We start from the raw sequence: 24,694 nt of genomic DNA, 5'->3' as shown, positions 1-24,694 counted from the left end.
GGTGCATGAAGAAATTGTTCCAGCCCTTTGTCTTCACCTGACTGGACAGACGTGGGTCCATGATGGTGCTGTGGAAGGTTTCGGGAAGGTGGGGAAGCGTGAGGCCTTCAGTGGGTGTAGTAGCCATAGTAGTCTGGATCGCTGTCCTTCTCGCAGATGACTCCACCGCGCGGAGGTGGGGAGTTTTCAGTGCTGGACGTGTAGGGCGACACCCTCCTCTTCTTGCCGCCCTCAAACAGGCCTGAGTCAGCCGAGTCTACGGATTTCACCGAGGGGGTTTCGAGCCAGGCGTCCTCTGCCGTGTCTTTGGGTTTGTCCTGCAGCAGGGGGGGCTGCAGAGACTCGAGGAGGGTGGGAGGATGCAGCCTGGCGTTGACCGGGGGCGTAGAAGACGACGAGGAGGAAGTAGAGGACGATATGGGTCGAAACCAACCCAGACCAGGGGCAGGTTTGTGAGTCAGGTACTGTGGCGTGGGTCGGCTGGTGCTCCACCCGGCGGAGGCGGGTCCCGATACGCTGGTTGATGCAAAAGGATGCTCGGGATAGTAGCTGAGGGCGTGGTGAGCAGACGCCTGCAGGGGGAAAGGTTTGTAGAAACCATTTCCAGAAAAGTCCCCCTCGTAGGAGGAAGGGAAATCAAGCCGGTTTGGCGCCACGCTCTGTTGCGGCGGCAGGTACCAGCGGCTGTGGGGTCCGGGGTTGGAGGACGGGTCTTTGTGCTGCTGGCCCATACCAATGGGCTCGCGGCCATAGAAGCGGCTCTGAGGCAGGGGGCTCATGTACTGTTCAGAGAGGTAGCCCTGTGGGTAGCAGGTCCCCGGCAGCAACTGCTGGCCCTCTGTAGGGGAAGGGGTGAGGCGATCAGAGTCAGGAGGGGCGTAGAGCCTAGGCAGGAGAGAGGAGGAGGTGAAGAGAAGAGAGTGTGAGAAGAAGAGGAAAAAAAGAAGGTGTTATTTCCTGCTCAAACCTCAAACAACTATCAAACATCTCACAGCCCCTCACACCCTTTCACTGCAGCGCGCTCAGCAGCAGCGCAGTAATTGCATCTATTTTAATATTAAACGGGTGATGTGCACTCAGGGTGTCTTGGTGCCAGCAGTGATCCTGTTCCATCATTCATGCAAAGTTCACACAATGTTCTTCAAACCAGTGCAAAAAAAAAAAAAAGGAGAGGGTTTTGTTGTGAGCTTCCCAAGTGTTCTCCAAATTACTTACGTGTCGTAATTGTCGCGGAAACCTTTAGCGAAGGGGTTATGGTCTATTTTCAGCTGAGTGATCTGTGTGGGGAACATCGAGAGCATGTAGGCAAAGGAAAAAGAGAAGGAGTGAGCAACTACGACAGAGAAACAAGAGAGCAGTTAGATAGGAGGTCACTGACTAATAATTAATGACATGCTGCTACTTCTCATGGTGGAAAGAGTTGATCTTTAGAACCGAAGAGTGGGTGAGCACTCCGACAGAACAGACTGGGTGCAAAGAAACTTTGAGACAAAGTCTGCGAGCAGCTGTTAGTAAAGATAGTGATCCACACATCCTTGGTCAGCTGAGGGGAACTGGCTCCTAGCTGAATATGTGCACTGACACAAGAACTACCGTGTTTTTTGCTGTATAAGTCGTGTTTTTTTGCATAATTTACATGCCCTGCGACTTATACGCCGAAGCGAGGTATTTATGGATTTTTTTTCTCATATTTATAAACCAATTTTTGGCTAAGATACTATAAGACCATTTGATGCAACTGGGACCCTGTGTACATAGTTTTGTCCCACCGGTGTATGACAAATAAATCTCTCCGACTCTGACTTTTATTATGACTGAAAATACTGAACACTACCATTTTCAGCCACTAGATGGTACTCAAGTAGTATGGCATGCCGTTGTGTCATGCAATAAGTAAAAAGTGGCTATTAATGACACTATCGGCTTGCCATAGCCTGCCACCTTCGTCCAGCTCGCCTGGAGCAACCGTCAAATCAGCTTCATTTCACTGCACCGCCCCGGAGAAATGCAGCTGATTTGAGTGCATTTATTAAGGAAAAGTTAGACGGAGACACACCTTAACTATAAAGTCGAGTAAACAATTAATTGTTTTTAAGTGTTAATCTTGTTCAATTCTTGTTAAAATCATTTTGTGCACGCTCCCGCGGCTGCCATTTGGCAGCCAATCTATTTTTGGCACAACACATTTCCAGGTTGACAGCAGTGACACATAATAGATGCGACTTATACGGCAAAGCAACTTATTTACTGATTTTTCCACTTTATTGGACATATTTGGACCGATGTAACTTATAGGGCGGTGTGACATGTACGGCGGAAAATACGGTAGTAAAGTTGAATTCATTCATTCCTAATGCATGCAACTATAAAAGCAGACCTACTCTACTTAGAGTAAAACAGAGATTACTGTTGCACTAACTACATCTGAGCCCTTCATTCACTTTGATGAAATGTGTAAATTATAACTAAACGAGTTAAACTCTGGTGTGACTTACGTCTGCGTTCTGGTAAGCAGTGACGGCGATGAACTGAGTCTCCGAAAAGACAAAAGTCTGTGCTTTAGAGGACAGGAAGGGGTCCTCCAAGCCGTCCTCCTTGACCTCCATGATGTGAAGCCGAGGCTGGTACTTGTGGAGCGACTGGAGGACTATCATCTGGACACACAGCAACAGTTTCATCAAATAAAACACTCATTGGGCTTTCACGGATATGGTGTTCTTATGATTTCTGACAATTTAGCTCAGTGATGCTAGCAATGACAGCATTGTAAGAGGGGTGCAGTTGGACACGGAGGCCTGTCCCCCCTCCCATTACAATGTTGTTACTGTATTACTCAGCCTCTTATGAATAGCAAGCGACCATCATGGCACTAACGACCAATTGTTAGACTGACGGTCCTCATTTATCATGTGAACAGCTGGTTCTGGATGTCAACGACAAACTGGTTGATCCACTATGAGAAGGTGCTGTTTATAAGACTGAGTTTGCTGTAGCTCCTCGGACTGAAGAAGTCTTTTGGATAAAAGATGAAACGTTTCAACAAGTTTAATTTTTTTTTTTTTTATCCGTCCAGAGGACCTGATTTAACTTTGTTAGATTTTTCTACCCGATTATTGAGCATGAATCAGGAAATGAGAGACGATCCGAGACTTTTGGACAGCACAAAACGATGAGAGAATTATCTCTCTACACGTGAATTTTAAAGATTTTAGAAGATGTTTGGTCTCATCATGCTGGCTTTATGGTGTCTCAGACAGTTTTATAAACAGCTGGATTTTAAATGCGAACTCTGACAGGTCGACGGCAGCTAACCTGAGCCACGTTGTTGGTGCTGCCCTTGTTGTTGGTGAGCTTCAACTTGCTGAACGACACTTCCTGTCTCATCCAGTGAGCTCCTGTGTTGGGAGAGTCGGGGTGCATGTACGTCCTGTTCCCTGAAATCAAGAACGGCATTTATGAGAATCAGAATAAGTTTTACTACCATTGTACTGGGATACAGTGAGATTATGTTCGTGCAGTCGTCTGAAAGACGGACGGAGTGCACGTTGCTGCTGCTAAAAAGTGCAGCCCCTTATTGTTTATCAGAATACTTAATAAAAAAAGGTAAGAACCATGAGGATGGATAGTGGTATTACAAAAAAAAAAAGATCTTTTCACATCTTGTCCTATCAGGACATGATTTAAACACGTTGCATGCATTTGATGTCAAGACGCTGAGATTTGTCCATAAAGCACTTTCAGATAGACCCCATGTTGTTGTTCAGATGGCAGTTCTAATAAGCAAGCACAGTTGTTCTCGAAGGGTGTGTGTGTGTGTGTGTGGTGGTGGGTGTTACAATAGACAAAGCTTTGCCCCCAGTTACCCATGTCCCAGGAGAAATTTGATAGTCGGCTCATATCCGAGGCCAAACGGGGGAGTCAGATTCAGATAAGACACAATTGTTGATTTTTCTTCAGGCAGACTTTTTTTTTCTTGTCAGCCTTGAGTCCTGTTGGAACCTTCCAGACCCAAAATGGCCAAAATTTATGGGTATTTCACTCCACTGATCCGTGTTAGGAGCCTTCCTCAAGGTTGATCCCAACATGCTGACGAGTGCTAGAAGCTGCAGGTGGCCTGCGATTCTCACAAATCACCTCCATCTTACGGTTTAGCTCGTAAATCAGCTGATTTTGAGGACTCGAAGCATGAACCAAACCTTCGCACTGACTCAGAAGCTTTGCCACGGCCGAAACTGCTGCCGAAGTCTTCTTCAAAAGTCGATAAAACAGAGCCCCGCTGACGCCAAAGAACAGAACCCCTGCTATCATAAATCCAAATATATAAATGTAATCAGCGTCCTCCTGGGAGAAAACTGAGAAACACATCAGCTGCCAAACTCCCCACGGAGCTCTGATGTACGCCGCAGCGTGAGTCTCAGCCGGACATGAGGGCTCTCCAGGACCCTGTCGTTTGTGTCGAAAGTCCAGTTCACCAGATCCATAATCGTATGTTTTGTTTGTGAGATGTGTACCAGGAGCTTCAAACACAGAGAGCAAAGGAGGAAGAGGAGAACAGGGGGAGGGAGAGCAGGAGCGACCGTCTTGAGCGAGAGCCAGAGTAGAAACGAGCCACAGATATCCCTTAAAACAACTAAATTAACTTCTTAACATTTTCAGCTACGTGCAGCATTACCAACAGAAAATGTTTAAATTAAAGTATTATTGTTGGGAATGTTTCCGTTTTAATCCGATAAAGAGATCCTGATGTGATTAACTTCAGAACAGTTGACTGAGTTAACATTTTCTAAAGCAAAATGATAAATCTCATATTTTCACAGCGTTCACCACATCGACCTGCTGACCTTATCTGTGCACACCACGCGTGTCACTATTAACTCTAATTGAAAAAGTTGTTTCACCACAGTTTCCACAACTGTAGCACGTTAACGCTCACCTTTCCACACTTGATAAATGTGTGACAACACCTTCCAGTTTCTCTCATTTACAGCATATTTATTGTGGTTTCTTTAACTTCAGGCGCACACAAAACACAGATTTAGTTGACTTATTATAAATATGCATATTTTTTCCTCCTGAGGCATCAACATGAAGAAATTATGAATCATGGAAGCCGACATAAGAACACAATGTTCTGTCTTAAAACCCTCAAAATGATTTCAATATTCAGTAAAAATATATATTTTTACAACCCAGATTCCAAAAACTGTTGAGAATTTGTGTAAAATGCAAATGAAAACAGAATGCAATGACTTGTGCTTTATTCAAAACGAAACATCGTAAACATATCAAATGTTTAAACCAGCAATTTGCACAAATAATAAAAGGTAATTTAAAATCTGAAGGCAGCAACACGTCTCTGATTGTTGGGACAGGCTGTAAACGTAAATTAGATGGATCAGAAACAGCATTTTACAACCAGTCAACAAAGTCAGGTCCTCTGGATGGTTTCTTTTTTTTGTTGAAACGTTTCGTCCTTCATCCAAAGGACTTCGTCAGTTCAAAAAGGGCAGACTCCAGAAACTGTATTATCATCAGCAAACTGGTTGGCCCGCTACGTGAGTGTGCTTCTTGTGGGACTGAGTTTGTTGTGGGTCCTCGTACTGACGAAGTCCTTTGGATGAAAGATGAAACGTTTCAACAACAAAGAAACCATCCAGAGGACCTGACTTAACTTTGTTGGATTTTTTTACTTGGTTATTGAGCATTAACTTTGATATTTTGCAACTAATTATGTAAATTAATAAATCAGTGAGAGGACTAGGTATAACAAGAGCATTTTAGATGTAAAGATGGGCAGGGGTTCACCGGTCTCCAAAAACTGTCTGAAAATAGTGGAACAGCTTCAAAACAATGATCCTCAATGGTAAATTGAATGTCTCTTCATCTACAGTTCATAATCTCAACAGATTAGAAGAATCTGTAGCAATCTCTGAGCTCAAAGGCTGTAACACTTTATGGTGGTGATCTTCAGGCCCTCGGGGGCCACTTTATATAAAACAGGTCTGGTTCTGTGTTGGGCTCAGGAACATCTCCACAGATCATTGTCTGTAAACACAGTTCATCTACAAAATGCTGTTTAAAGCTCTATCAGGCAAAGAAGAAGAACCAGAGCGCGTTTAAAATGGACTGAGTTGAAGTCCAGAACTGTTCTGTGATCCAATTAGTCTAAATTCGAATCGATTGTTGGAAACAACAGACACAGTGTCCTCTGTATTAAAGAGGAGAGGGACCATTCAGCCATTTATCAGCACTCGGCTTCAAAGACTGCCTCTCTTATGGTATGGGGGTGCATTAATGCCTCGCGCATAATTACGCCAGGAAAGGCTCCATTAATGCAGAAAAGCATACACGTGTTTTAGAACACCTGCTCCCATCCAGACGGCATCTTTTTCAGGGAAGGCCTTGCATATTTCAGCGAACGACAGTACGGCTTCGGAGTAGAAGAGTTCTGGTGCTGAACCGTTTTTGGACATTTGTTATGATGCGTAACCATAACAACAAGGTGTTTTTTACAACCGTAAGCTGCTCATTAACATCTCAAAAGCTCACATAATATCTCAACTACAGACACAAATCTCAAATGAGTTGAAAAGGAGGCACCGTGGATGCATTCTCGTCTCCTTGCCAGCTGTACTCAAGTGCCTGACCACTAAGATCCTGGAACTAGCAGGAAACACGGCTCGTGACAGCAGAAAGACAGGATAATCCCCCGGCACCTGCAGCCGACTGTCCGCAGCGGCGAGGAGCTCGGCAGGCTGCTGGGAGGAGTGGCCATCACTCTGGGAGGAGTTCTGCTCAGCATTCAACCGACAGTCCAGCCGAGTCTGGGTGGACGGATCGGATGGCATCTGCGACCAGTTTCTTGGGATCCGCTCTGGGACGGACCTTTACAAGAGATCCTTCCTGCCTACAACCATCAGCATCTACAACATCTCTTAATGAAACGAAGATAAAGAGTTACAACAACATTTAATTTCCCTTTGGGATTAATAAAGTATTTTTGAATTGAATTGAATCACGAGAGGATAACTAAGATAAAAATGTGATAACTGTTTCATCTTAACGGGAAACGTTTTAGCTTAAGAAAAAAACCGAGGACTTCACGCCTTGCAGAATGTGCAGAGAAGCTGCTGACTCAGAAAAACACCAGAAAGTCCACAAAACCTGTTTTTCAGCCTCCAGGCGCTCCGTGATGCAGCTCTGGTCGCCCCTCGGTGGTTGTGGAAGAGCTGCGAGACAAACCACTTCCTCCGGCTCTTCCAAGCTGCACGCTCTCAGCTGTAGGCCTCTCACCTCCACACGGACTCATGAGTTCAATTTTACTTTTTAAATCTTCAACAATTTTAAATTTAGATTTGGTAACAAAATTGACACTTTGATATTTCTGGTGAGTTTTGCAGACACTAAGTCTGAATTTCTCCAAAGTGGAAAACTTCATGCTAACTTAATTAATTTTACTGATAATGAGCTAAAATTGGGTGCGGTAGTAGCCGAGAGTCATCCCCAACACATGCTTGGAGCACAAAGCTTTGCCACTAACTATTGGCCTCAACTCTCTGTTAGCAAAACATCTCAGAAACCACTGAATGGATATTCATGAAACTTTTCATAAATTAATATTTAGACGTATTTCTACAGCAGGTCGACTTTTCTAGATGATCCAATTCAAGATGGCCGCCACACATATGTGAGCTTTGGCAACACAAGCATGGCGACAGCGTGGTCAGTTTGACAGATACTGGGCTAAAACTGGGCGTGGTAGTAGCTGAGAGTCATCTTCATGAAGTACTTCACGAGCTTGTGCAAAATGACCAAACTTTCTATAACTTGACGTCTTTCGTCAAAATATGTCATGCATTCATTCAAAGGCCTAAATTATTATTAATTATTTATGTTTGAAAACATTCTGTTGATCAATAAGACAGGAGCAACATGATTTATATATTTTAAAATCAATATTAAACATCATTCTGGTTTGAAATGTACCTGGCATGTTACCCTCTGCCTTCCCGCACTGGACCCACTTGCCTCCCTGGTACCTCCAGTGGTGCTGGTCAGCCAGAACCACGTCCACGTAGACGTTGTAGTGGGCCGACGGGTCCAGGACACTGATGTTAAAGCTCAGGAAGGGGAACATCCTCCTGGAGAAACGCAGGAAAACAAATAAATAAGAGCGTCGCGAGTAAACGAGCCTAAAAGTTGATCATACTCAGAAAATATGAAAACAGTTTGAAAATACGAGAAAACTTACAACAAACACTCAAAACTTCTGTTCAGGTTTTGAAATACCAAATCATGTTAGAAAGATAACTCAGATCATGCCGTCTGTTCCAGGATGACGTCATCCAACCTTTATTTATACAGGTTAATCTCATCGAGCCTCAGGGACTCATTTACAAGAGACACCTGAAACTGAGAGCTGTGACTTCACACATTTTTTATTTTTGTATCTCAGGTACTGACCTATTTTAAAGATTTATAAAACAATAATGATAACACTGTGGTCTAATGCTGAAGTGCAGGCGGTTTTTGTGCTTGGTGGCCGATAACAAAATTCAGAGTGAGCTAGATAGAGCTCCACCGGTCTCCCTGGTCCTCTTCACTGGAGCCTCAGAGCCCCCCCCAGGCCAGGCAGGGTGTCATCTCACCCTTGGAAGATCCTCCGTGCTGCCGACCGGCCTGCCCGAGTCCCGGCCTCACGTACTCCTGTGGGCTCCGAGTTGATCCCGCCCACTAGAACTGTTACTGAAAGTATAATGGAAACACAACTCATACCGTGCCAAGCCGAGTCGAATCATGCTGTACCGGTACTAATGGTACTAATGGAAAAGAGCCATATGTAGCGGTGGAGGATGAAGTGGAGGAAGGGGCAATCTCAGCATTTCCTTTCTGGCCGGCTCAAATAAATCTGAAGCTGCGTTTTTGAAAAATCCAGAAGACTTTCTTCTTATGACTGTAGTCTTGAAAAATGGGGGATATCTGTATAATTTTTTTAACAAAGTTTATTTAAAGGTCTGCAGTTTGGGACAGGTCCACAATGTATGCAATAGTGTAGCTGGAGTTTGTTTACAATGACTGCATGCGGGGTCCAGGTTGGCTTTGATCTTGGACAGCTTGTCTTTGGATCAGTGCAGCCGGTGCACCTTGAATTGAATTACAGCGTCTCTCAGACAGATTGAGGATGAGTAAATGTTCTTAATGATCTTTCGCCAGATTGACTCTCAAATTGTTTAAAATTCGTATAATTTAACCGTAAAACTCAGCACATATGATTTAATTCTTCACAGCTTCAATAATGCAGATGTTGTCATTGCGGAACGAACAAATAATCATTTTTTATCTTCTTCTGAATTGTCACCTTTCGCAGAACACAATCAAACTACACACAGAAAAGCCGGTAAACACGGCTCAGTTGTTGTTGTGGTTTCTAGTTACAATTCAACATTTATTTCTACAGGTTAGTCTCATTGAGTCACGAGGTCTCGTTTTCAAGAGAGACCCGTTTTAAAAGAAAACCATAAATGAGGCACACACAACAACAAACACCACACAAAATGAGAAGTATACAAACGACACAAAACAATACAAAAATTGATTATCACTTTCTTAAATTAACATCAACATACCAAATGTTGAATTAAAAAAGTTAAAATTTCACATGGACGGGGTTTTTGCTGCTTTGATTACAGTCGTGAAAACGATGAATTGGAGCTGGTGCACGTCTAAAAACGCGCTGCGCTTCCTGAAAGCCAGGATTGGTAAACAGTAAAGAACATGAAATCACACATCTGTCTGTTTCTGACAACAACTGTGCCAAAGGACAATCAGTTGTTTTAATGAAGGTAAATAAACCAACGAGCACATAAAAACCATGTCACAGTTATTTAAATGTATATATTTAAAAAAACAAGAAACAGCAGGATTTGGTCATAATCTGTGAAAGTTCTTCATTAGGTTGAACCAAAAGTTTAGATCAGAAAACAACAAACAGATTTGACTTCAGCGAGGGAACTTTAGTTCTTTATAGTCAAAAACCCATCGGTTTCTTTAGTAAAATAACATTTTTTTTTAATTCCTGTTTGGGCTGAGTCTAACCAGACTCGGCCTCTCCACCACCTGACGAGCCGGAGCGAGGAGGGCTGACGCTGCTGGTGAATATTTAACGCTGCAGTTAATAAAAGATGCCCCAGAAGATGCTCTTGATTGCCGGGGCTTTACATGTTGAACTCATTTTGACCAGCGATGGCTTCAGTGAGACGGGGTAACTGGGAGGTCAGGGCGTGCCCGGGTTCACTGCCAGGGAAGGAGCTGGGATACACCGAATCAAAACGCAGCACCGCTCGGCACACTCACCGACCGTCCACAGAGCATCTTCTGGTGACCAAGAAGACAAGAGCTTTCCTGAGCAGCTGACTCTATCATCCATGGGCAACACTAGATTTAAGCACCCGACTCTTCATCGCACAGCTGTGACTCCTCTTTCACACCGAGTGTCCAAACCGGTCACAGATGTTTTAACGTCTTCATGAAACTAAAGCAGCAAAAATAACTCCATCACCAAACTACCGGGACAAGGAGCCTCGAAGCTTTTTAAAGTGATGCACGGGCTTGTTTTTAGAGTTAATGTCAAAATCAGGTCAGATTAAATAAATGGAGTTCAAGCTTATTTGTTTTAATTTGAAATGTTGTTCAGAACACAATAAATAAATAAAATAAACATCTCTGGGGTTTGGGTTTTTTTTTTTTTTGGACTGAAAGAAAAGCACAACCAATTGAATGAATGAATGAACCAACAAACAAACAAATAAAGAATGAAGTAAATATACAAGTAAATATAAATAAATAAGCAAATCAACAAGGAAATAAATAAAAAAATGAAAGAAAGACATAAACAAACAAATAAATAAGAAAATAAATAAACTAATCAACCAGCAAATAAATAAATTAAAAATGAAAGAAATAAACAAACAAACAAACATGTAAGCAAATAAACAAGCAAATAAATAAATTAACAATTAAATAAATAAGCAAACAAATAAATAATGAAAGAAAGAAATAAACAAACAAACAAGTACATAAGCAAATAAACAAGCAAGCCAATAAATTAAATAAATAAATAATGTTCACACAATCCAGAAAACCCTGTCTTGTTAAAAGCTAAATTATTAAATTTGGGTGTTATTGTTTTGTTTTCAGCCAATTCTTACATTTTGAGATGAAAAAAATAAAACAAAACTTGTTATTAGTTTTATTACATTAGGCATATTTAAAGTTATAATCCTACTTTGATTGCCTTTTCTTTTGTTTATTTTCTGATTGAGTTTATGATTAGTTTTATGTATTTTTGGTCATCTTTTGTGATTCTTGCATTTAATTCTGTTGTGTTTTAGTCTTGGTGACATCGTTACTTTCCCCTCAGGCCACGCCCACTCACACCTGCACCCTGTTCACCTGTCACACCTGTAGCCACTTCTCCTCATTAGTCCCAGCCTATTTATCTGCATCAACAGTGGAGCATTACCTTTTTTTTTTTTTTTTTAATATATATATAAGCCACGTCTGGTTTCCGCTGTTATCTTTAGGTTTTAGTTCTCTTGAAAAGCTCCTTAACCCGTTTCACTGACACAATAATGAACCTCGACACAAAGTCCAGAAGTTTGAATAGAAACAGAACAAGTCACGGTCGGTCTTTAGAGTGGGTTTTGAGGCTGCTGCACTCCAAGCTGCAGATCTCATCATGAATCATGGTCAGAACTTCAGTTTGAACACAGAGTGGGCCATTTTGACCCTAGGGCAGCAGGAGGTTCATGTGAGAAGGAAGCTGCACATGCTGCTTGTTGTGAAGTCTGAAGCACAACTTGTTTACCTTCAGCTGTTTTTTAAGACCTCAAGCTTCATATACAAGTCATTACTTGAAGTGCATGTCTCGTTTATGACGATGATGAAAATGCAACTGGTTAATGTTAGATTTAATGATTGGTGATGGCAAAGCATCCTTTCATTTAATGTAATCTAATCCAGGCTGGGATTACGCCAAGGACTAACATAAAAAAATGACCATTTGAAGCCTTTTGTTTTACATAGTTCTGGATTAGCCTGGATTAAAGCTGCTCCTCTTCATCCAAAAGAGACAGTTGAGGTTAATCTGACCAGGATGCATCCTGAACACCTCCTTTTTTGGAGGTTTTACAAACATGTCCCACCAGGAAGTAGACCCGAGGTCTGTTTCTTTTGCATTTTTGCATTTTATTTAAATAAAGCTGTTCAAGGACAACATTCACTTCTCGAACAAGGACTGTTGGTGTTAAAAAGCTTATTCCTCCGAGTCGTAAAGCTCCGCTGTGCAAAGCATAATAATTAAAAAATAAACTTCGATAGGACTTTGTTGCATTAGCCTTACAGATGTTCACACTACATGCAAAAGTGACCCAATAAGCACTTATTGGATTGTTTTGTCAGTCTCAACATCAGAATTTCTGGTTTCTTTTGTAAATTTCAAATCAGACCTAGGCCTTGTTCATTTAAACTGGAAACGTATCCATGGTTTTTCAAAGCGACCTCCGTCTGAACCATCATGTCCCATTTCATCCATCATTTCTGACTGAAATGTGACAGACGTGGCAGTTCTGTGCCGGAGCCAGCAGGAACCTTTGCAAGGTTAAATGCAAACATTGCATGAAACCAACATGGCAGGCAATTTAGTTGGCTCTGGTTGCACAACTTCAGAAAGGATGCACACATGCTGAAAGGAGGAGCAGCCGTAAACACAAGGTGACGTGCGCGACGTCTCGTCTTCATGCATGCAGGTCTCTTCAGGGCCGTGAACTGTTCACACTGGTCTGATGGCATTTGAATTACGATGTAAAATAAACTTGCAAAAATTAAAATAAAGATACCAGCAAAATATCTGAATAGAGCATTAGCACCTGCACTGAACGTAGTTGAAAATGTCCTGATGCTCAATAATCCAGGTAGAAAAATCCAACAAGGTCTGAGTCAGATCCTCTGGATGGATTCTTCTTTTTTTTTTTTTAAACGTTTCATCTTTTATCCAAAGGACTTCATCAGTCTGAGGAGCTGCAACAAATTCAGTCTTATAAGAAGCCCCTTCTCAGAGTGGATCAACCAGTGGTTGAACTAGCTGTTCACATGTAAAAGGCGGATCATCAGCCTAACAATGGGTCGTTAGCACCTGGATAATGGATCATTAGTGCCCTGATGGCCGCTTGCTGTTCAAAGAGGACTAACGACCTATTGGGGTGCAAACGATCAACTGTTAGGCTGATGTCCCTCTTTTTCCACGTGGACAGCTAGTTCTGGCTCAACAACAAACTGGTTGATCCACTATGAGAAGGTGTTATTTATAAGACTGAGTTTGTTGCAGCTCCTCAGACTGAAGAAGACTTTTGGATAAAAGGCAAAACGTTTCAACAAAGAAGAATCCATCCAGAGGACCTGACTCCACCTGGTTAGATAGTCCAAAGTATACTTGCTTTCTTAAAGTAGCTTAATTTTCCTAAACCTGAAGCACAATAAATTATGAATAAAATTAAACCAATGTGAGTCATCAGCACCAAGGAAACGAGGGGAATCCTCCTGTAAATTAGGACTTTTAGAGGTCGAGTTGTTTTTCGAGCTACTTGTTTTGGTCATTTTAAATAAATTCATTTTTTGGACACATTTCATTCAGCTTTGACTGATTTTTAAACATTATACTGCGTATCAAAACCCACAATCTAAAAGTGTTGCTTTCAGCCTGGTTTCTCCTGTTTGCATTTTCTCTATTGCATTTAAACAATAACCCCACTAGTTTAAATCCTGATTAATCCACTGGCAGTTTAAGAAACACACACAGAAAAGGAAGATGATATGACGGCTGAAGTATTTATAGCTCCTTGAGGTTGAGCTGCAAAAGCACAAAGCTGCTGGCTGTAAAAGAACTGGAGAAGCAGCTGTTCTGGTTATTTTTCCAAATGTTGCACACTTGCGTCTGAACAACCACAAACTGGCTGTGAGCACGGTTAACTTTTCTCCATTCATTTTGAGTTGGCATCATTAGGAGTGGTTACGAACAGCATTTTCCCTGCAGTCGATGGAAGTCTGCGTAATCTCATCTAAGTCAAGCTATTGGCTTCTCAGAGCTCGTTTGTGTAAATTTCTGCTTTCAAGCTTAAAAAGGTTTAACAGAATGTTCTTTCAGTTGTTTTTTTTTTTTTTGGTTTGTTTTTCACTTTAACTGCAGTTTATTACTTTTTCAGTCAAACAGCATCTTTGTTGCAAGCTGGAGTTAGCAGCTGAGTTTTTCCCGCCATAAATTTGATGCTAATCTCCGTCTCGCCAGTTTAATCTCAAAACAACTCCACGTGGTAAAATTCAGCAATTACAAACACAAGGTGCAGATTTTATAGTGGGCAACATGTTGAGAAACTGAACAATTCTCTGTGAAATTTAATCTGCGGCAGGATATTTCTGCAGCCACAGTTGCACACGGTTAGCAAAGCATGGAGAGAAAATCCTGATGCATGCTCAATAATCCAGGTAGATAAATCAAACAGGTTTTCTAATTTAACCAGTCTACACTCATCTGCAGGCCAGAGGTCACGCTTTCAGGGATGATGTTCACATCATTGATAGAGAGGAGAGAAGGAGGCCATCTTTGTGAAGAGAACCCGTCCATCGTTAAACAGGGGCGGAGCCTCCGTGTTCAACGGTCCCCCTCTTACAATGCTGTTATTGCTAGTATCACTCAGCCCCCTGTGAATAGCAAGAGGCCATCAGGGCTCTGATGGTCCATTGTTATGCTGATGATCCCCCTTTTACATGTGAACAACTAGTTCTGGATGTCAACAACAAACTGGTTGATCCACTATGAGAAGGTGCCATTTGTGTTTTTGGACAAGTCAAAACGTTTCAACAAAGAGCAGGGTTCCCAACCCTGGTCCTTGAGGAACACCATCCTGCATGTTTCCTGGTAAGACGCAGCTGATTTTAATAAATGGGTGATTAACAGGGTTCTGCAGAATAAGAGGAAGTAATTAAATCACTGAATCAGGTGTGTTGGAGCAGGGAAACACCGAAAAGGTGCAGGATGGTGTTCCTCAGGGAACAGGGTTAGGAACCACTGGTCCAGAAGATCTGACTCAACCTTGTTACTTTGAGAAAATGGTGACTAAAACTGTGTTGCAAAAAAAGTGACCAGTTATTAAAATATGTGCTAAAGTTTTTGCTCAAACTGCAAGGAAACGTTTGAGTTGAAGTTCTTAGCTGCAAGAAAGTTCTCTCGTTATTAGTTTCGTATACGAGCAGCTCTTGGCTCGACTCCTGCAGGACTCCCTCTCCAAACTGATGGCTTCGACGGTTGTGTTGCATGTAAAGATGGTGTCCCACTGCTGGCGACGCAAAGAAAAACAAACCTGTCGTTGTAGGTTAAACAAATTCTGAGCGTTTGTCCAGCGAGCTGTGCAGCCACGTGTTCCGTGGAAATTTTTTTAGAAAATCTCTGCTTATTTTTATGCGCACCCTCATAAAACTGTCATGCACATTGATTGTTGCACATCGTGCCCACCTCAGCAGCTGCCACTAACTTGGATTACTTTAAAGGAGAGCATTTGAGATGATAAAAGTTGGAGCTTGAGCAGTTTTTCCTGGACATTTGGAGCGATGGCCTCGGATGGTTTGAAAAGGGTTTGAGTCGACTGTGTGACATCTTTGAATATGTGTTAAAATATTCAAACAAGACTGCCTCTGCGAGTCAAGAGGAAATTGAGAACCCCCACAAATGTTGGTGTCGTGCACCATAGCTGCCAACGGTCGCAGCTGATGGAGACACGGACTGCAGACGACTGCTCCGAGTCGTCGTCAACAGATCCAAACTGTAACATTTAAATTATCACATTCACAGGACTTTCCTTGAATTTTCTTGCAGGTCAGTGGTTTCCCAGAAGTGTCTACTTGCTTTATGAGTCTTCAGAAGACCTTTTTTATTTTGTACTTGTAGCTCAACGGCACATCCACTCTCCTGCCATTTGGTGGTAAAACAAAACCCAGCAGTTAACGGTCCCAGTTGGGCCTTTCTGGCTGCAGCCTAACGATCAATCAGTGTTCGGTGTGAAACACAATCGTGGCAGCAGCTCTTCAGTGGCGCGCAGAGAACAGGTGAAAGAGCTCTTCTTCCACTGCGCCGTTGAATAGGAGCGAAAACAGAAACTCGTAGGAAGGGATCAACCCGCCCACGCGCTGTGAAAGTAATCGAGAAAGTTTGCTCCACTGATATTGTCAATTTACTTAAAGTGAGCCTTTTATAGGAAATCAGAACTAGAGACGGGGGGAAACCATAGAAAACACAACAGAGGGGTATTTGCATGCGAGGGCGGCGCTTTATGAATATAGTATCTGAAACGTTAAACTCATGCCCGCTATTTTCAGACTGTGGTGACAAAACGTGCGCGTGCTACGTCGCGCTTCAACTACAGCGTTCGATCGTTTTTTTTGTGCAGTCACAAGAAACTCCTGAACACAAACGACTGGTACGTCGTCAGTTTGCGACATAAAGACTCCAAACATGATGACGGAAGGACCCGTCTGTAACGCACTGACATTTAAAACATAAAATCAAAATAAACTGAATGTTGGAGGGGAAACCACAGGGGGGCGGGGAAGTGGAGGGAAAAGGAAAGAGCAGAGGGTGGAGTGATGGAGGGTTTTATCCTGGGGATGGAAGACAGAAGCTTGAGAGGAGGAGAGAGAACCAGCTATCCACCGAGGAGAGGACTTTTCCACATGAGCGCTCCTGCTGATTCATCCGGACAGGAGCTCAGGTCCAGTTTTTGTCACTCGGCGTGCGTTTGATCATCTGTGACGAAAACATGCCAGTCTACAGCTGCTGCTGGACTCGAGCATCTCCTTTAATGCACAGACACTCATTTTCTGGTCCGACTTGATCTGGATGACACCCAAGCCTGTCCAGCTCCCTCTCTGTAAGACTTAATTAAACTGACCGGGATGATTTCTGCAGACAATCGTCCGTTTGGAAGGAAAACGCCAAGATTAAAATGTTATTTAGCCCCTTTTTGTTCTCGGCAGCGAGTCTTTCCTCTGAATCTTTAACATCATGGGTTCTTTGTTTGTTGCTGATCTAAATTATTAAAATGAGTCACAATTAATGATGTGGGGGAGGATGAACCTTCCCCTCCTTATTGTATGGCATTACATTGTGTCATTTATCTTTGAAGCGACCCATGGTGCTGATGATGGGATGCAATGAGAACAACCAAAACTTTACTCGATGAACATTACGATCGTTAGACTTCAAGTACGGCACATCATTGTGGATTTATTGCAAGAGCTTGTGCCACATCTTGAATTTCCTGTCAATCATAAAACTAACTTGCAATGGCAAAATATATAAAACATTTAGATGCCATTTGTGATATTTTAAACAAAATCCTGAGTTTATACCAGGGCTATTGAACAAAACTGCTCAGGGGACCAGTTTCTGAAAGGCCGGACATCCAGCGATTTAAAATCATTATGCAAATAAACCAAAGCTTACAATGATCTGTTGCCTTTTTAAATGTATTTATTTTATTGCATTGAATCATAAATGCAATAAACAGAATCCCAAACACAGACCCCCCCCACCACTTTTTTATTTTTTTATGAAAATGGCCGGGTTGAAGTTGGCCACCAGTTGAATAGCCCTGGTTTAGAATCGTTCAGGTCTAAAATAATCCAAATATTTTGCTTCTCACTTACTTATTTGTGTTAAACCTCTAAAATAAACGACAAGTATTCATTTAAATGTGGGCAAATAAATAAAATTGGCAACAGAAAGCATTTCCACTGTGTTGTGGGCTCTATAAAACCAGATTTACCTCCAAATTTAATTCATTTAACTTTTCTTAATTCCATGTTTTTAGGTGTAAGCGTGTGTGTTTTTTTTAAACAATAAAACATCTTCACATATCAGATTAATACAATTGCAAAATAAGTTACCGACATTAAAAAATGGTAAATTTTTGACATTTTTTAATCTAATCAGTCATTTTACGTCTGCATCGACTTGCATCTGAAAAAGTCTTTGGTGAAATTAGCACCTCGACTGCAAATCCAGGTGTGAAAATTTTGACCGCACTTTAATTAAAAACACAAACATCAGCTGCGTTCACACGATTATTTGAGAAAATAAAGCTTGAACTTCTTTATTAATTTGAGTTTTTAAGAAAAGAGTCCACCTTTTTGTTGTGGAGGTGAAACTAAATGCAGTCGCTCCCTGAGAGACGGACTTTGGGACAATCGTTTCATTAAAACAGTAAAAAAGTGATAAGACACGAGTATTTTATTAACTTTACGTTCTGACTGATGGGATAGATGTTTGTGTGAAAGTATTCATGCAAAACTATGTGAAAAACTGATTTATTTGTAGCCTTGGATCAGATTTTTAACTTTAGCTCTTCGTGTGAATAAGTTTAATCCTCTGAGCTGAAGAATCGTTTCAAGTTCTGATTCAAGACCAGTCAGTTGAGTTTGTGGCCAAACCTTTTATCTCAAATTAAATTCTGTTAGTCTTATCTTGTGGGTTGTGTCTCATTACAGCCCTGCTGACGACAGAAGCCACATTTTGAATAAAAAGTACAATAACAATTCTCTCTCCTGACTGAGGAACACTACGAGTGACTTTAAGCCTCTCGGTGACTGCCACTGTTTATTTCTCGACACGGTTTTTATTCACTTTGCGTAGAAACGGCACTAACGAGCGTTTCTTAAAGAGACGTGTGGAAAAATCTCTACAAATCCACTAAACGGTTGTATAGAAACAATAAATACGGCGTGCGGAGGGAGTGAAACACCTGCTCAAACATCTGGAAATGAACATTTTGAGTCATTTTGATGAAAATTTAAAGAAAAACCACATTAATCACAGACAAACGGTCTTGGACTGACATGCACGTTGGTGCTTATGGTGGCCAGTTTTAGCTGAAAAGAGTGGTTGACTCTAAAAAAGGGATGGAATATAAACACTTCAGATATGAAACCTCGTGGGTTCAGCTCGTTTCTTTCGTTTGGATTTATCAGCAGTACATCTAATTAGCTCTACCTTTTCTGCTTTTTTAAAATCCAAATATAGAAACGCAGGTGAAAAATAACTCTGTTTTCGGGGCCTGCGGCTCGGAGCGCGGTGGACTCGAAACACTGCTTTATTAGACGAGGTCGTTTGCACGAAAGGAGGAAGAACTTGTTTAGCTGAGTGAAAATATTGGCTCTATGCTTCTGCGAAAAGCTGCACAGGCACCCATAGACAGCTGAACAGGAAGTGATGGTCATACCATCAAAACCTTGAAATAGGCCCAACTTCTGCTTTCAGATGGCGAGAAACGAATAGACACGCTTTCCAAACATTAAAATGGCTTTTTTAAATCTATTCTTGTCTGGTTTTAATATGAATGTGGTGAAATGTCCCTTTAAATTGGCACGTCCACATTTATTTTATTGATTAATTTCCAAAATACAACCTATTTTTTAATAATTTAGGAAGGGGAAATGATTACACATCCTCTTAAAGCTGAGTACTATCTGTGATAAGTCCATCTTGATTGAAACTGGACCTCGGCCTCTCATTTCAGAACCTTCCCTTATTCTTAAGAGCAAAACAAATGAAAGGATTATTTATTTCCTCTGAAGAAGCATCAAACTGATGCTTATTGCCGTTTGGACTCAGCGGAGCAGAGAGAGCAGATGAGCTTCCTCTGAAGGTTGACATCATTTCCCTAAAACGTTTGCAAAGAAGAGATCTTAGTCAGACCCGTCTCCTCAGAACGCAGCTGAGCAGAACTTTTCATTATTTTAGGATTTATTACCAATCGTTAAGAGCGTTCAGCTACGTGCTGCGGTTACAGGAACAATTTTATTTATTTCAAAATAATCGTGGCGTGTTAAGCTGCAGATTCCACAAATAAAAGTTCTCCTCAGAGGTTCTTACAAACCACTGATTGGAAAAGTCTGCCTTTTTTTTTTTTTGGACTCGCGTCTGAACCAATAACTCCCCGGGTGGTGTGGGATCAGCAGATTGGCCAAATGAATAAATAATAAAAAGTAAAAACTAGAAAAGTTCCTGGAGAAAGTTGCCGCCAATTTAATTTGATTCGACAGCACTATGTGTTTGGGTTCGCGCTCAGCTACCAATGCACCACATTTCAGCTGAATAGCTCTAAATATGGCAGTTATCAAATTTTTTTTGTTCCATTTTAGCTAAGACGGCCATCTTGGATTTTGATTTGGATTCAGTATGTGATGGTAAACGTTCTCAGGTATCGCCACACAAAATTTCATCTCAACATCTCAAAGAATAATTGAGTTAGAAGCCGTTGAGTTCAGTCAGGCATTTTGAATAAGAAAAATGGCTTCTTTGTTGCAGTCTGTCGCCATGGTAACTCGAACATCAATGAAAGTAGTACACATCACGGCCATTTTAATATAACATTTGTGGGGGTACATATTGTGGTTTGGGCTGCTTTAAAGTTGATGGGAGAGTAATATAAAGTTAAGAAACCCTCGTCAGGTGGATAACAATCGGTACTGCCTTAGTCAGTCCCCTGTTTCAACTTTACTCGCATCACACTTTTTAAAAAAATCCAGAGTTTTGGTGTTAAAGTACTCGTTTTGTTATTTTGTCAGTCTGTTCTGAAATTAAACATTTCAAAGTAAAATTTGAGCCACCTGTGTTTGTTCACGTCCAGAACGAGCTGAAGTGACTTGGAAAGGGCCAATTTATCGAGAACATTTGCTCGCAGACATCAGCCGTCACGTGACTCGAGCGAGCACGTGGTTCAGCTGAGGCCTTTGTTTACATTGAGTGCAGACCCACATTTCATAACAATACACCTGGATAATGAACCTCTTTGATGCGATTTCATCCTTTGCGTTAACGTGTCGACGCCCGGCTGCACGCGGCCTCGGTGAACTCTGCCTCAGTCGAACAGGACGCGCAGAGCATGAGACGGCGTCGACCTGCGAGGGGTGCAGATCAAGTCGTCTCTTTGCCACAGGTCATGAACATGTGTGCAGGTTTTCAAAGGCCAGGAGTGGCACACGAGCAAAGCTTCTGAGAGATCTGCCCGACTGTGCTGAAGAACAGCAGAAAAAAGGGAATCTGGTCTCTCACTTCCTGCACTTCAAAGGTTCCTCGGCGAGGCCATCTGAAGCCTCGCTGCTGTTTGACCCGTCTCCTCTCACCCCTTTCAATCTCTCCTCTTATGATTAACATTGCAGAGCCTCAGACCCCCTCTCTGAAATCACAGCAAATTTAGTTTGGAGGCCTGAAACCAAGATAAATAATTTAGGGGGATTTTGCCTCAGACGTATAAAAAATATCCTTTTTCTGCTGTTGTGGCTTTCTTTTGCAAGTCTTTGCTTCCGTGTGCGAGCAAGACGAAAAAATAAAAGCCGAACAGCGTTGTCATCGTCTTCACATTTTAGTAATTTGAGGTTTGTGGCTTTTTTTTTTTTTTTTTTTTGCACATTATGTGTTACTTTTTCCTCAAATGATTGAAAAACACCTCCACAGTTTATTCACATTATTTTTTTTACGGTTTCCAAAGTCAAATCTGAAACGAGCTGCTTTTAAAATGTATTTTAATGGCATGACCTCACGGGTAACGGTGACCACAGTGAGTGTTTCTGCACAGGAACCTGTCGAGGCCGCTTAACGTCAGGCGGCACACGCACGTAAACATGAAAAGAAACAGCTAAAATGCACATTTTCATCAGATTTTTTTTTTTGCCTCCATCACAACTTCAAACATTTGTGAAGATGCATTAAAAAATAAAAATAAAAAAGCACTAAAATAAAATGATCTTTAAAGAAAGGAGCAGACTGAGTGTGAAAGTAAAACCAGTATGAAGGTGAAAGGGGAATATTTTGCAGAAATGACACGAGCTGCAACTTTTCACCTGGATCTTTCTTCTTGGTTAAAAACTTTGAAACTCCAATATGTGTTTGTTTCATGTATTTAAGCAGTTTAATAAAAAGCAACGAGTCTTCAGCAGAAATATCACCGTCCTGTTGTGACAAATCAGTTGTTTTCTGCACATGAGACTCGTTGGCCTGAAACCTTCTGTCAGACACATATTAGTGGATTAATCCTGCAGCTTAATGCTCGGTGACCTGCACAGGAGCCCAGTGGGCAGCGCCTCCCAAAACAGTTCTCTCCTTGTCCTTTTCTTCAACCATCACATTTAAAATCCTCTTTTTTGTTCTTAAAGTTTTGTAGCTGCCATCCTGTGTCTGAGCAGACACACCCGAATGTTGAAATCATATGTTTTATTTAGACGAATTAAAATTATTTGGGCTTTTTGGTGGAAAATTGTTAGAATTTTTTTTGCTTTTTGAGGAGAATTGATGAAAGTGAAGGAGCTGCAGTGACGCAAAAGGTCAAACTGAATTTTATATATATTAAAAAAAACAGTCTTACTATTTAAAATATTTAAATTTTACAACTTCATGAACGTGTTTAGTTTTGCACAAATTACCATTGTTAGCCAATTTGAATTTGAGATGTTTGTTAATTTTCAAACAAAGTATGAGGCCTGCACAGGAGGACTGGAAAGATCCAACGAGAACAAAAGTCTTAAAAGTTAAAACTTGAAGAGTTTCCGTGATTTAAATTGGAACAAACGCGCGGTTTTTTCAGCTTTTTCTTTTTAAACAAGGACTCTTCTAATATAATGAGAATAATCACTTGGAGAGTTTGGTGGAACTCACCTGCCCTGTTTGGTGATGATCATCTCAGTTTGGAACTTGTGGAACTTGGCCCACAGCGGGTAGTTGTTGAGCAGAACTTGGGTCTTCCCGCACACCTGTAGCCCAGGTAGCGGGTAGAGAGGCCGCTGGTAGCCGTGCTGGAACCCCCCCGGGTAGCCCTCCGCAGAGGGGGAGTAAACGTCCTTCCCTCCGGGGTGGAAGCCGTCCCCGGCCGCCGGGATGTACCCCTGTCCCGCCGCGCTCCGAGGCGGGGAGCGCACGCCGCCGCTCAGCGTCTGCGCGTAAAAGCGGCCGGGCTGCGCTCCGTACCCCCCCACCGCCTGGTCCGGGTGGTACTGCAGGGCCAGCGAGTCCTGCCCGCCTTGGACCGAGTCCGGGTAATAGAACCTGGCGTCCTGGATCCCCATTTTGAACTCGGTGAGGTCCTTCCCGCCGCGGTGGAGGTGCGCGCTGATGCCGGGAGTTTGCGCTTCAGTGCCATTCAACATGCTGAGGAACAAAGTGCCGCCGGTGCCGCCCATGCGCAGCCCCGCTCCCGGACTGAGGTGGCAAATGTCATAAGTTGAACTCAGAATCAAAAATAAGCATAAAAAAAAAATCAGAAGAAGGCGAGCGGAGTCTGGGCTGGTGAGTCAAAGCGCGCCGACATCCCTCACGCGCTCCGTTCGCACTATTTTACAAACTTTTAATTTGTTGTTTCCTCCAGGAGTGTCTGAGAGACTGACACCAGCAGAGACTCACACGCACGCTCTGCGTTTCAACCCAAGTGGTCATGTTGTGGAGGAGTGTCTGGTGCGGAGGGGAGGACCTGACAGACCCCCCCCCCACTCCAATCATTACGCGCGCGCGCACTGCCCTGTAACCTCTCGGTCTCGGGGGTTTACTCACAACATGACGCCTGGTATTATTCACAAGGTTTTGGATATTTTTATTCATCCTCCAACATAAATAATTCAAAGGTGTTTATTTTTAATTACTTTTAAATAAAGTAAGTTGTGCAAAATCAGTAATTTAAAACTAATCAAATGTAAAAATTTACTCTTTTTGCTTTAATTAACTTAAATCTGCAGCCGTTTGGTCATTCCTCTAAACTGCCGTTTATTGTAATTTATTAAAATAATTATAATAGTTTGATAAAAAGAGGAAAGTTTCGCCCACATTGTTTTTTTTCTTCCTTTTTTTTAATTTTGTTTTTCACCATAAACTGAATCATCCGCTTCACTTTCCATTCCAGTCATTCTCAGAAAGAAAGTTTGGCTCTTCAAGCGTTTTTAGTTTTTATGCCACGTTTTTCATATAAAGCACTTTTTTTTTTATTTAATGTGAGAAAACAAACTTTAAAAGTTATTCTGATGCTCAATAAAAGTTATTAAGAATACTTTCATTTTGTTGTGGCTGAACATACAATAAGAAAAACAAGTATTTTATTTCAGCAAATACATCTAAAGTGTGAAATTAGGGAACATGGATTAACAAAATAAAACGTTTAACCATTTAAATGAACCTGAATCTGTTATCGGTCAAAACATAAAACTTTTGAACAACTGAGATTTTATTGGATTAAACTTAAATCAGGGCCTGTAAAACCCAGAAAGGTGTTGATGGGGACGACGTTTCTGTTGAAAACAGATTAAATGTTTGAACGCAGAGGAATGTTTCTGTCTCTGAGCAGCAAACAGAACTTTCAGAAACTTCCTGAGTTTCTCCACACGTCAGGATGCACGTAAGAAATGCTGGATTTAATCAGCATATGTTTACAGGTTCCCCTAAACATGGTTTCATTTAGAATCATTTTGTTACTTGAATATCTCATTATCACTTTAATACAGCAAAACCTGCTTATTTGAACAGTTTAAAACGAGTCGATAGGATGGAGATCAATTTAAAGGAAGCTTGAACCTGAAATCATCTTCTGCTGAGAAACGACTTGGGTAA

At 41.8% G+C, this 24,694-nt stretch overlaps 1 protein-coding gene across 1 annotated transcript; it reads right to left on the bottom strand.

The window, feature by feature from the left end:
- On the bottom strand, positions 1–23,280 carry tbx21 (T-box transcription factor 21). Its single transcript, XM_037691247.1, has 6 exons — positions 22,760–23,280; positions 7,987–8,141; positions 3,313–3,434; positions 2,496–2,654; positions 1,216–1,277; positions 1–885 (listed from the first exon to the last, which is right to left on the bottom strand). The coding sequence occupies exons 1-6, from the start codon at positions 23,278–23,280 to the stop codon at positions 108–110; spliced, it is 1,797 nt and encodes a 598-aa protein (XP_037547175.1). The 3' UTR covers positions 1–107.
- Positions 23,281–24,694: the final 1,414 nt, after the last annotated feature.

The sequence above is a fragment of the Nematolebias whitei genome, chromosome 17 (assembly GCF_014905685.2).
Source record: "Nematolebias whitei isolate Nwh7 chromosome 17, NemWhi1, whole genome shotgun sequence".
In the NCBI taxonomy this organism is placed as follows: Eukaryota; Metazoa; Chordata; class Actinopteri; order Cyprinodontiformes; family Rivulidae; genus Nematolebias; species Nematolebias whitei.
This window is presented reverse-complemented; position numbering and strand designations above follow the sequence as displayed.

Excerpts from the sequence above, each read along its gene's own strand:
- tbx21 (XM_037691247.1), bottom strand. The coding sequence starts at position 23,280 with ATGGGCGGCACCGGCGGCACTTTGTTCCTCAGCATGTTGAATGGCACT. Across the intron at positions 3,435-7,986 it reads GGCAGAGGGTAACATGCCAG|GGAACAGGACGTACATGCAC; the intron begins GTACATTTCAAA and ends TCTTGATTTCAG. Across the intron at positions 886-1,215 it reads TTCCGCGACAATTACGACAC|GCTCTACGCCCCTCCTGACT; the intron begins GTAAGTAATTTG and ends TCTCCTGCCTAG.